The sequence below is a fragment of the Candoia aspera genome, chromosome 6 (assembly GCF_035149785.1).
Source record: "Candoia aspera isolate rCanAsp1 chromosome 6, rCanAsp1.hap2, whole genome shotgun sequence".
In the NCBI taxonomy this organism is placed as follows: Eukaryota; Metazoa; Chordata; class Lepidosauria; order Squamata; family Boidae; genus Candoia; species Candoia aspera.
In genome coordinates, this window is record NC_086158.1 from 47,307,550 (window position 1) to 47,320,447 (window position 12,898).

General features: G+C 40.9%; 1 protein-coding gene across 3 annotated transcripts in view; it reads left to right on the forward strand.

The window, feature by feature from the left end:
• Positions 1 to 12,898, forward strand: part of ARMH3 (armadillo like helical domain containing 3) — a 137,350-nt gene that overhangs the window by 26,452 nt on the left and 98,000 nt on the right. For all 3 annotated transcript variants that reach the window (XR_010068199.1, XM_063307038.1, XM_063307037.1), the window contains exons 16-20: positions 1,021 to 1,079; positions 3,035 to 3,100; positions 4,815 to 4,884; positions 11,643 to 11,703; positions 12,778 to 12,866. Coding sequence is in view for 2 of the 3 variants with exons in the window: in XM_063307038.1 (XP_063163108.1) it covers positions 1,021 to 1,079; positions 3,035 to 3,100; positions 4,815 to 4,884; positions 11,643 to 11,703; positions 12,778 to 12,866 (345 nt within the window). In the remaining variant the exon portion in view is untranslated. The remainder of the gene's footprint in view (positions 1 to 1,020; positions 1,080 to 3,034; positions 3,101 to 4,814; positions 4,885 to 11,642; positions 11,704 to 12,777; positions 12,867 to 12,898) is intronic.

A 12,898-nucleotide genomic window follows, 5' to 3' on the forward strand; every position in this document is an offset into this window, starting at 1 on the left:
ACAAGCAAATCTTAGCCAAATATGTAACTACATAGAATTGGCTTCACTATGTGTTTCTCCTCACCTGTAACACAGGGCCCAAACTGGCATCTATCTCAGGGGACCTGTGCCATTTTATAATGCAGCTAAGACTTGTCAAGACCAGAAAGCTGTTTCAGCGCTAAAGCACGAAGCATTGCTCTGCTTACAGCAGTTCCGTAGCCAGTAGAATGCTGTTAAATAAATACTTCACTAGTATGTAACTGCAGTAATCTAAAGTCAAATGCTTGGCACAAAGGAGTAATGTTTGCCGTGTAATCCTCAAGGACGAGACTTAACTGTAGCACCTGAGCAATAAGTCTCTCAATTTTGCAGTAAAAAGATAACAAGACCCTAAAGAATTGCAGTTCTCTAGGGCTGCTGTGTCCTGGAAAAGGAGCATTTTAGCTTGTTTTTCAAGTGTCATCAGTTGAGGTCAGGTTTGTTACCTGTATTTAAACGTACCTCTATACAGCTTTACAGTCACACGTACTCATAGAGATGATTCAGATACTGCACTAAACTAAGGCCAACTAAGGAAGTTATGGTTAATGCAGGTTGGTAGTCTGGTTCCTCAACAGGAAGAATAAAGCTAAAGAGCCGTGTGAAAGTGCGTGAAAATCATGCAATCCCTGTTTTATTAAACCAGGATTCATTTGGGGGGGAGTGTCTTTGAGAACTTGCTACAGTATAGGGCAAGCAGCAATGCTGACTACTATTTGATGGTCAGGAGAATCATCATCTCTGTAACAGTGGAAAGTATTAGTGCTGAAGACTGAAAAAAGGAGATACAGTAGCTCCAGGATTAAAAACAAAAATAACAAAATCCTTGTTATTAGTGTGGGACCCCAGGTATCTTTGAATGTGCAGTTGAAGAACCATGTTGCGTCACTTCTTGCTCTGTTGTGCCTATTGGTTTCTGTGATTTCTGATTTGTGTATTGGCCTTTTCACATATTAAGGAATGGTGGCTCATATGGGACCTGTTGACATTCATTTGCAGATGAACACCGGCTCCACAGTGGCAAGCTCTGCCTGATTATCTTAACCTGCATAGCAGAGGTAGGTTTCCCCTGTCCATATCCTCTGTCCCAGTAGCACATGTGGAAATCAATACCTTAGGATCTATGCATTCCCTTACCTCCTCCCCCGCTGCCCCAGAAACTGAATGATAATCACTGCAGTTAGGCTCACTGAAAACATCTTCCCCTTCTGTCTACTATTTTTATTATGATAAAAAATGTTAAGACAATAAATACTGGATACCACTGTTTGTGTTTTTCATGATATAAACGGAGGTCCTTTTTTCACCTAACAAGGCAAGGAGGCCTGGGAAAGGGAAAATACGGACAGAAATGGCAAACTTCTGAAATATGATAGTGCCTTCCTCTTTCCATTTTCATGAGGCAAACAGTATTTCTTCACATCCAGATTTCATAGATGGAATTACCATTTCCAATTCACTCTGTATTGACCTAACAATAGTCTGATAATGTTCAAACTTGTTAGATTGTACATCTCATGATCCTTAGCCAGCATAGTTTTTTTTTTTATAATCTAATACCATGGAAGCTACAGGTCTTGGATGTTTTAAATGGTAATGCAAGCGGCCATAAAACAACCATTGATTTCATTCAGGTGTTCACCATTAAGTGACACAATTGTCATCTGAGTTTATTGAAGTAATAATTTGAAAAAGACATTGATCATGTAGCCATGGATTATTTGATCATGAAATTGAATGGGAGCAAATATTATATACAGTACCATACAGTGTTATTCAGGGTTCATTTTGGAATGAATTTGCTTCAGAATTAAGGCTGTAACTTCAGTTAAGGGATTTCTTTAAAATGGTGGTTTTGATGGGTTTTTGCATAGTTTTAGGAAAGAGGTAAGTAAGGTTTTGTGTGAATTTTGCAAAACTTCTTTGGTTTCCTGACATGCAAATCAATAATAAAGGGGAGCAGAAACTAGTGACAAAATGCACATTAGTACTGTACTTGGAGTTATTTATATTTTGAGCTGGGATACTCAACTAAATTGACTATATATTTGAGGCAGGCTGGATTGGTAGAAGATGAGTGTCGTTTTAAAGTTGGAGGAAGAAATAGCCTGCATTATGGTGATGATATTACTGTGGTAGCGGAAGATGCAAATAATCTGGAAAGTCTAGTAATGAAAGTCAAGCACAGAAAAGAAAAAAGAGGGGGAACTAAGATTGTATATGAAGAAGACCAAACAAATGACAACGAGTACTACAACCAGCCTTAGAACTGACAATGAAGATATTGAAGTGGTGGATAGCTTCTGCCTTTTAGGGACTAACTGTCAACAGCAAAGGAACCAAGAAATATGCTGCACTTGGTAGGGGAGCAGTGAAACCCCAGCAAAAGAGACTCAGACACTGTGATATATCTATACCTACAAATATCAAAATTGTGAAGACAATGGTTTTCCCCATTATAATTTATAAAAGCCAAATTTGGAATTAGGAGAAGCAGAAAAGAGTATTGATGCTTTTGAACTTTGGCGTTGGAGAGGACTCCTGAGAACACCATGGATTACTGAGAAAACAATCAAATAGATCATAGAACAGGTCAATCCAGAGTTCTCACTTGAGGTAGAAATGACCAGGCTCAAGTTATACTTCGACACATTGTGCAAAGATCTAGCTCTCTTAAGAAATCTGTAATGCTGGGAAGGGTGGAAGGAAAGAGAAGAGGATGACCAGCAGCAAGGTGGGTGCATTCAGTTACAATGGGAATGGTTATATCATTGGAAGACCTGAAGGGCCAGGTTGGGACAAATCATTCTGGAGAAGATCTATCTGTCTGGTCGCTAAGATTCGACAGCAACTTGAATAATCGTAATCAGTCAACTAAAAGAGGAATGCATTTGAATCCAACTGCCCGGACTAACATTTACTTATAGTTTCATTCATAAATGTTGTCATTCGTTACTGCTTTAGGGTCAAAATGTGTGATTTTACTTAATTGGTTAGTTTTCTTTTTCCATAGGACCAGTATGCTAATGCTTTTCTGCATGATGACAATATGAATTTTCGTGTAAACCTCCACAGAATGGTAAGTTCTCTTGATCAGGGGCTCTGTTTGGTCAGATAAGAGCCTTAGATTCTTTCACTTTCCTGCTTCTTGGCTGTATTAGTGATTTAGGTTTGATGTTTCTTGGTGGCTTTGTATTTTAACTTTTGTAATGTTTGTAATTATTTTTTATTTTATTTTAATTCTGTTTACTACCCAGAGTCACTTGTTGAGATGGGCAGTCATATAAATTGGACAAATAAATAAACAAATAAAATAGATGCTTTGATATTAAGCATTTGCATGATGATTGTCATGAGTACTGATGGTGAGCAGGAGGGGGCCCCTATCCAGGGGGGAAAACGCATGCGTAGTACTGAGGAGTTAAGCAGCCATTCAAAGAGACACAGATCAGGCCCGCCTTAACCTTTGGGGTTTATCTGTCTGGGTTTTTCCCATGCTTCTTCAGTTTGTTAGGATTTTCTGTCTAATGTAGCAGTAAAAAACACTAGAGACCTATTCCTTGTCTCAGCGTGGTTCCTGACTATTAGGACAGTGATGCTGGTAAATGTCTGAAAGTTTCTGGTGAATGTCAAAGGTACCTGGTGTTCTGTGCTTATTTTTCTTAATCTTCTAACCCCTACCTCTGGTAGTTGATCATAGTATGCAAGACTGGCCCATGGTCATGGTCAGGCAGCCTCATCTTAATTTGAGTGATTCTGGGGTGAGCTTGCAGAACACAGTGGAGAGCAAATTGGAGTGAAGCAATGAAAGACAACTGGATCTGGGGAGATATTGGGGAATAATATATATGTATGTATGCGTGGTATTTACATATGAGGACGAGGCTGTGTTAAGATGATATGCTGATGCCATGGGATTTTTTCATGGCTTCCCAGCTATTTCAATGGTTGCTAGAAGGTATCACCTGCTTTAACATTTTTTGGAAGCAGTCAGGAGATTTGCTGACCCCATTAATTTCTTTCCCTATTTCATCCTATACCATGTGACTGCAGCAGGAGGAGAAGGTTAAAAATAAAATGGAGAAAGAGTGGGAATTCCTAAAGCAGCCTCATTTTTAGAGCAACTGTAGGATTTAATTTTGTTCCAGCAGAAGACCGAGAAAGTTAAACCTTTGTTAATACTCTCTCTGGTATTCTGACAACACACCTGACAAAGGAAAGTGAGTTTAACCACAAACAATGCTGGACTATTTTGAACTAAACCTAATGTCCTCTAATTGGGTTATGGTAAAGTCTCCCTGAGTCAACTAATCAAAGCGTATTGGGTTGGGCAAAGACAGCCTGTATCTTGTGTGAACAGAATAGATGCATTCTTTCCAGCTGATAGATAAAAGCACAATGAGCAATTATTACATGAAAATCTGTCCAGCTATCTCAGTATTTTTTCTCTACAGTAGCTGACACTGCAGTTGCTCAAGCTGAAGTAATGGATATCTAGTTTTTTTGCTTAAAGCATAATTAACAAAATGACTGCTGTGGGATAGAAGAGTATATCAGTGTCTGCAGGGAGAGAGGTGGGAAGTGGTGTGTAGTAACATGCATGAGATAAAGACTGGGTTTGCATGATGATGTTGTCATGTGCATGTCATGATTTTTCCATCGTTGTGACCAGCTGTGGATACTTATAAGAGAAGATGAAACCATCCTTTCCTGTAGCAGTTTGATTTATATGGAAAATAACTGGTAATCATTGCCTTACACCTTCTAACTAATTCATCTTCATGTGTTTGAAGCCTATGAGACACAGGAAGAAAGCTGCTGATAAGAATCTTCCCTGTCGGCCTCTGGTTTGTGCAGTGCTGGGTAAGTGGACCTGCCAGATTTTGTCAACAGCTTCTCCAAAGATGGGAGCTAAAGGATTGGTGCAGGAGGGGAAATGTTTATGAGCTAATTCTGAAATGCATTTCATTTAACAATATAATATAGCTCTGCCTTTCCCACCTACCGTCCCTTTCTTCTGGCAAGACGTAAAACAAGTTTTTATAGACAGATCCATCTGAAACTGGCTTCAGTGCGATGGAATATATTTATTTTAAAAGACTTTCAAAGGCTAATGGAGTATCTATTTTGTTAACTTCTTTTATATGGGGTGAGTGCTACATATAAATACAATTAAGTATAGAATGTTGTATGGAGGATTGAATGCAAGGATCCTTTAGGACTCCCTCTGTTTTGCAGTTTTTTGAGTACTGATAGACAAAAACTAGCAAAACTGTTTGGGTAACCTTGTCAGAATAAATATACTGTGTCTGTATATTGGAGTAAAATATTCCTGAGTGTAAGTGATGTTGTAAGACTTAGCAGTTTAAATTGTTCATGTACTCTATTTAAAGATTTTGTCAGATTTCTTATGCTTTGGACAAGCAACTGTTTGATACTTGTTTCCTATAGGAATTTGCCAGTGGTGGTAGTATTTGATGTAATATCAGTTGTAGGAATCACAATTTTTTATACAAGTAACAGTGGAAAAGATTAACAATTGAAAGATAGAATGCTTGGAACTGAAATAGTGTAAAATGGATGCTTCTCAAGCCATATGTTTCTCACTAGTTTATTCCTTGAAATTAATACCTTCAAAGAGACATTTAGCTGCCAAATTAATTTCAAATGATAGTCTAATTATGCATCAGTAGTATCATAAGAAGATTGGGTTCAGGTCCACCTTTAGCCATGAAAGTCACTGGGTGACTTTGTGCCAGTCACTTTCTCTTGACCCAACTTACCTCACAGAGCTGATTTGTGATAAAATGAAGTGAGATTTACATGTAAATCACTTTGAGCTCTTGGAAGAAAGGCAGTTTATAAATGCAATAAATAACAGCTGTTGAGGGGAAAGGTTTCTCTCATGCCAGGTGCCTGCTTCATTATGCCAAAGAGAGGAAGGAAAACACTTAGATAGACCCCCAGCTTGCTGTTGGAGTGCAACCGGAAGTAATTCTACTGTCTTTGTTTTAATGTACAAGAGTAAGTGGGTAACAGTAGTGCTTTGCAAAATGTTCCATTAGAGAACATTCTGACCTTGGAATGAACTAAGCTGGATGTTCCAAAAGTGGCTTAACCTTGTTGTTAAGTCTAAACACCTCTGGAATGCCCAGAGTGGATTTGTATCAAGATCAGACCATTTAGGAACATTTGAAATGGCTCATCTTGAAGTTGGAGTGAGGTCTCAGTGCTCTGTGGTGGACCATTTTGCACATTTTGATGGATCATTTTGCATACGTCCAGTTAATAGACAAAACATGTGTAATGGGCCTTATTTTCAGGCAGACAAACAACTAATTAGATGCAGTTCTATGCCTATGATGTCTCCCTATCATGGAAATGGAATTGCTGGGGAGCTTCTGGTGTAGATTCATGGAGAACTAGATGTCCCAGAAGGAGCAGGGATGGCATTGTGGTGGAGATTGGTGGCCAGACCGTGAATTCTGGTCAGCACAATCTCTCTGGAAAAAGGAGAGATCATGAGATCGCCCACATGTACTCTGAGCAGCTGCTCCTCATGAATAGACTGTAGGAACTGAGGTTTTTGTGGTCAGCTGATGAGTTGAGCAGCTGGAAATCGAGGGATTTCAATCAAGCTCACAGCCATAATGCTAATTTCTTAAACGCTTTCAGATGTAACTTATTTAGAGCTAAAGAGAGATTTTCTGAGTGGCGGGATAAAAAAAATTCCACTTGGTGAGTCGTCATTCTTCCTGGATTACAAAGGGAAAAAATGGTTTTATGGAGTTAAAAACTTTTGGCAAAAAGCTTAACAAGGAGCGGATGTAAGAAAGTTTAAAATGGATAAAGGGGATAGTTATTTTGAAAGATTCGTTTTTGGTGAAATGCTTTTGAATAAATTGGAATGAAAATAGACAAACAAACAGGACCTTCATGGGAGTGTTTTTTATTTACTATTAAAGAGTGCAGACAATTGGTGGATTTTACGAAACTAAAGATAAAAGTAATATGAGCCAGACTGTGATGCTGACTGTAACTACGGAGTGCCTCTTTAGGTGAAAGTATTAAGGACACCGGAAGACACAATAGAAAAAAAGGGCGGAGGAAGCTTGCCTTTTCTCTTTCCCTTGTTTGAGACACTTTCATTTTTGGATTATAATATCATAATGGCAACCACCAGAAAAGTGGCAAAAATGGAGGGGAAGAGAGGATCTCTAGAGCAACCTGCAGTAGGAGGAATTACACCAGATTTGCTTCAAAAAATGTTTGAGCAACTGGCTAGTAAGTTAGCTGAATCACTTGATACTAAATTGACAGTTTTTGAAAAAATAATGACTGAAAGACTTGTAAATATGAAAGAGGAGATGAAAGAAGAAGTTAAGAAGATGGAAAGCTCTGTAAAAGAAGTGTCTGGAGATATAAAACACATTAATGACAGAGTGGAAATTTTGGAGAGTAAGGTAGAAGTTAGAGAGTTGGAAAGAGAACCGGATAATCTGACTCTGTAGGAATTGAGAGAGAAGGAATTTTGTTTGAGATTTAGAGCAGTCCCAGAGGATTCTGGTGAAGATATTAGAGAAAAGGTTACTAAAGCTTTAGCAATTTTTTAAAATTGGGATGAGGAAGATACAGAGCCAGAAACTGATAAAGTACTTATTGCACTTATAACTGCTGTAAAGAAAATCAGAAGCTACTTCTTTGTATTTTTTTCCTTTCTTATTTTTCTTTTCCTTTTTTTTCCTTCCTTGCACTTTTAGCTTTCTTTGATTTCTTTTTCTTTTCTTTTTCTTAATTTGTATTAGTTTTTATCTTCCTTTTAAAAAACCATATGTATCTACACACACACACACACACACACACACACATACACATATCTTGTTCATGTAAGACTCCTTAAGAGTCTTACCTGAAGGATAAGTCTTGGCTATTAAAAAATGCAAGGGCCTGACTCCATCTGAAGCCCTAGAGACTGCTAAGCAAAGGCTCACAGAATTGGCTACCAGGCTAAGTTGGGAGAGTGGCTCCAACAGATCCAAGGAACATCAGAGCTCTCTGTCCAGAAGAGCGCAATGCTAGGAACAGCTAAGATACTGTCCTAACAGTCAGGAATCATGCTGAGATGAGGAGTAGGTCTCTAGTGTATATTACTGCTACATAAGACAGAATCCCAACAAACTGAAGAAGCGTGGGAAAACCCAGACAGATAAACCCCAAAAGTCAAGGCGGGTCTGATCTGTGTCTCTTTGAATGGCTGCTTAATTCCTCAGTACTACGCATGCGTTTTCCCCTCTGGATAGAGGCCCCCTCCTGCTCGCCATCAATACTCATGACAGATACCATGCAGAACCCTCAAACTCACAGGCTTCTGGTAGAGGACCTGAGGTTGAGGAAGACATATACTACCCATAGTGGTGAGAATGGATTTTTTAAATCCAGAGAAGCAAGGCCAAGAAGATAAATGCCCTGTTCGCCAAAGAACCATCCAAGGTGTACTCCCAACTGCAGTGCAACAACACAGTCACAGCAGAGCCACCAACAGCAGAAACTGAACAATACTAGAACATATGGGAGAAAGAGAAGACACATAACACCAGTGCAAAGTGGCTGCAGGACCTGAGAGCAGACCACAGCAATCTCCCAGAACAGGAACCAGTTGCCATCACAGTAGCAGACATCCAACAGCAGGTCAAGAACACGAAGAGCTGGACAGCACCTGGCCCAGACATGATCCACACCTACTGGCTAAAGATACTAACAGCAGCACATGAACACCTAGCAGCACAGATGAACCAGCTGCTCCCACCCAGACTGGCTAACACAAGGTAGGACAGTGCTGATCATGAAAGACTCCCACAAGGGAACAGCACCATCCAACTACTGGCCAATAACCTGCTGCCCCACAACATGGAAAGTCCTATCAGGTGTCATAGCTGCCAAGCTGCAGGACCATATGGGCCAGTACATGAGCTCATCTCAGAAGGGCATTGGGAACAACACCAGAGGCTCAAAACACCAGTTGCTCATAGATAGAGCAGTCACCCGAGACTCAAGGTCTAGACAGACCAATCTGAGCATAGCCTGGATTGACTACAAGAAAGCCTACGACTCAATGCCACACACACGTGTGATGCACTGTCCCTGCTGCTGTTCTGCATAGGCTTGAACCCGCTCAGCCAGATAATAACAAGGACTAGATCTGGATACAAGTTCAAGAGCGGAACTACTATCAGCCACCTCCTCTACATGGATGACATCAAGCTGTATACTAAGAGTGAACGAGACATCGGCTCACTGATCAACCTGACACGGATCTACAGTGAGGACATTGGGATGTCATTTGGACTAGAGAAGTGTGGCTAGATGGTAGTAAAGAGAGGGAAGGTAATTAAGACTGATGGGGTAGAACTACCAGCCGACCACATAGCAGACATACGGACCAGCTACAAGTACCTTGGTATCCCACAGTCACATGGGAACTGTAGTGATTGCCTATCCTGATATACTCAGACTCACAAGCAGGTACTTAATGATATCTGATTTATTGAAAGAATAGTATGCAAATACAGAGAAAGCTGAGAATGACTAAAAGCGCGCCAAATACAAACTAAAAACCCTCGGCTCCAAACGTAATCCCTCCCCTCGCCCGGCCATAGCAACCACCCCCCTCCCAGGTGCTGGTAACCGTTTTCTACACATCCTGGGAAAGCAACCTTGAACACATGCGATAACCCAAACACATTCCAACCCAGCAGCCAACAGATAACAACTCCCCGAAGAGGAATCCTCCTCCCTCCCGAGATCAAACACGTATCAGGCAAATGACATGCGAAACGTTACGATGTACCAGGAACATTGGAACAGTGAACATGACAGGAACCATGATAAGGAGGCAAGGAAGACAGCAACATCCAAGTACCACCGAAGGATAAGGCAAGTCCTGAAGAGCCAGCTTCATGGGAAGAACAAGATCCACGCCATCAACATGTATGCCCTGCCAGTCATCAGATACCTTGCGGATATAGTGAGCTGGCCAAAGGAGGACATGGAGGCTGCTGATGTGAAGACCCGGAAGCTCCTCACAATGTACAGAGGCTTCCACCCCAAGTCCAATACCCAGAGACTGTACACCAGGCAGAAAGAGGGCAGGTGGGGTCTGGTGAGTATCAAAGTCACTATCCTGGATGAAACCCAGAGCAGCCAGGAGTACATAAGTAAGATGGCACCTAAAGATGTGCTGAGAGAATGCCTGAGGCAGCAGCAGACATGGAAGGAAGATCAAGCAGAGGAAGTGCCATGGCAAGACAAGACCCTGCATGGGATGTACCATCGACAGATAGCTGAGGTGGCTGACCTTGGGAAATCCTATCAGTGGCTGGAACGGGCTGGACTAAAAGACAGCACTGAGGCACTGATCATAGCAGCACAAGAACAGGCACTAAGCACCAGATCCATAGAAGAAGGGGTCTACCACACTAGACAGGACCCAAGGTGCAGACTGTGCAGAGAGGCCTCAGAGACAGTCCAACACATAGTGGCAGGGTGTAAGATGCAGGTAGGAACAGCATACAGTGAACAGTACAACCAAGTAGCTGGCATTGTGTACAGGAACATCTGCACAGTGTATGGGGTAGACCCTCCCAAGTCCAGATGGGAGATTCCACAGAAGTTCATGGAGAATGACAGGGCTAAGATCCTGTTGGACTTCCAGATCCAGATGGACAGGCAGGTACTGGCCAATCAACCAGACATTGTGGTAATAGACAAGGACCAGAAGAAGGTGATAGATGTAGCAGTGCCAAGTGACAGCAGCATCAGGAAGAAGGAGTATGAGAAGCTGGAGAAGTACCAGGTCCTGAAGAAGGAACTAGAGAGGATGTGGAAAGTGAAGGCCAAAGTGGTCCCAGTGGTGGTTGGAGCACTTGGGCTGTGACTCCCAAGCTTGGAGAGTGGATCCAACAGATCCCAGGAACAACATCAGAGCTCTCTGTCCAGAAGAGTGCAATGCTAGGAACAGCTAAGATACCGTGCAGAACCCTCAAACTCCCAGGCTTCTGGTAGAGGACCCGAGGTTGAGGAAGACATATACTACCCATAGTGGTGAGAACGGATTTTTAAAAATATATATAAGTAAAAGAAATTGAATTGCTGAGCATGGCATTCTTGCTCCACTTGGAGGATAATCCAGTTAAAGCAGTTTTTTGGAAATAGGCAATGCCAGTCTGTCAAAGAACAGTTTTGTAGTTCTTCCTTCCGCTTTGTTCTTGCTTATCCTCGCTTTTGAGCAAGCTGCAGCTTCTTTATAATTTACTCATCTATGGAACAGCAACTTCACACTTTCTGAATACTGAATGGCTTCTTTAATGAATGTGATTAAGGGAAAGGGTCCCTCCTACCTTCCAAGTTACAGTTATATTACCTGTCCCTTAATTAATTTCTCTCTTCCCAGCAAGTATAGTTTAGAATCATTATACTTAATTATGTTACGTCTAGGCTACTGTTAACAGTGGTTAATACTAGCCGAGAATGACATAACTTAGAATTTTCAGTTAGAATGGCAACTGATTATAAGTCCTATATCTTTAAACAGTTGTAGTGATTTCTGTATCTCTGTTTTGCAGATCTGATGGTGGAGTTCATTATAACGCACATGATGAAAGAATTTCCCATGGATCTCTATGTGTGAGTAACAGCTAGATGAATGGGCCATGAAACAAACGAACATTGACCAACTATCATATCATCATGTTTTTCTTGATTAGGCTGAAACTCTGGCTAATTTCAAGGGTTCTCCAAAATTCCAAATGGGATGTTTCTGTTCAGTCTGTTAAAAAAAAATTGAATCCAACTTTTCTTTCCTAAATTACTTAATAGAATATGATAGTTGCTTATCCCCAAAGGGAAGAGTGTGGTGCATTACATACAGTTGCATGTAAAAAGTTAGGGCCCCCTGGTCAAATTTTATGTTTCAATGAATCCCTAAGTGAACAGAAGCTGACACATCCTCTGCATGGTACAAAGTTAAACATGACATTTTTCTGCAAATTGGAATGCACACTTACCATTTATGTGTAGATTGTGTCTATTCAAAATAAGGAAAAGTGAATATGGCAGCTGCAGAAGTTTTGACAGCCTTTCATTCAGTATTTCTTAATACCACCTTTGGCAGAAATAATAGCTTCCAAACATTTTCTGTAGCTAGCTAAAATTCTAAATAGAAGAGAATATATGTAGCTCAGGGTTGAACTGCAGAGTCCTTGGTATTCTCTGAGCTTGGTTGTTTGCTTGCAGACGTTTCATTACCCGATGAGGTAACATCATCAGTGCTAGTGAGTGTGGTGGTTGCTCGCTGTTTATATCCCGTAGCTTGCCCTGCCAGTGTTAGCAGGTGTGGTTTTCTCCTTGGTAGTTCCTTGATTAGGGTATTGTTTTCTGCTTGATTGTTTGTCTGCTGTTAATCCCTGCTTATCTAGGTGTTGGTTGCTGGAGAGAAAAACAATCAAGCAGAAAACAATACCCCAATCAAGGAACTACCAAGGAAAAAACTACAGGTGTTATGAATATCCCGTTCTGCTAATTTGAATCACCATTTTATAAGCAATTGGACATATTAATGTGTTTCAACATTTCCAGCCTTGACCTTGCTAGCCATAGTTCTGCATGACACATCCTTTATGGAGCTATTTGTTGAAAGTGTACATCACTCTCAATTCTATGCTGCTAATTATGTTGGGGGTTTCTTTCCTTTTGCTCCAGATGCTGCATTCAAATAGTACACAAGCTGCTTTGCTACCAGAAGAAGTGCAGAGTGAGGCTTCATTACACTTGGAGGGAGCTCTGGTCAGGTATGTTTTTAGTCATGTATCTTACCATTTTC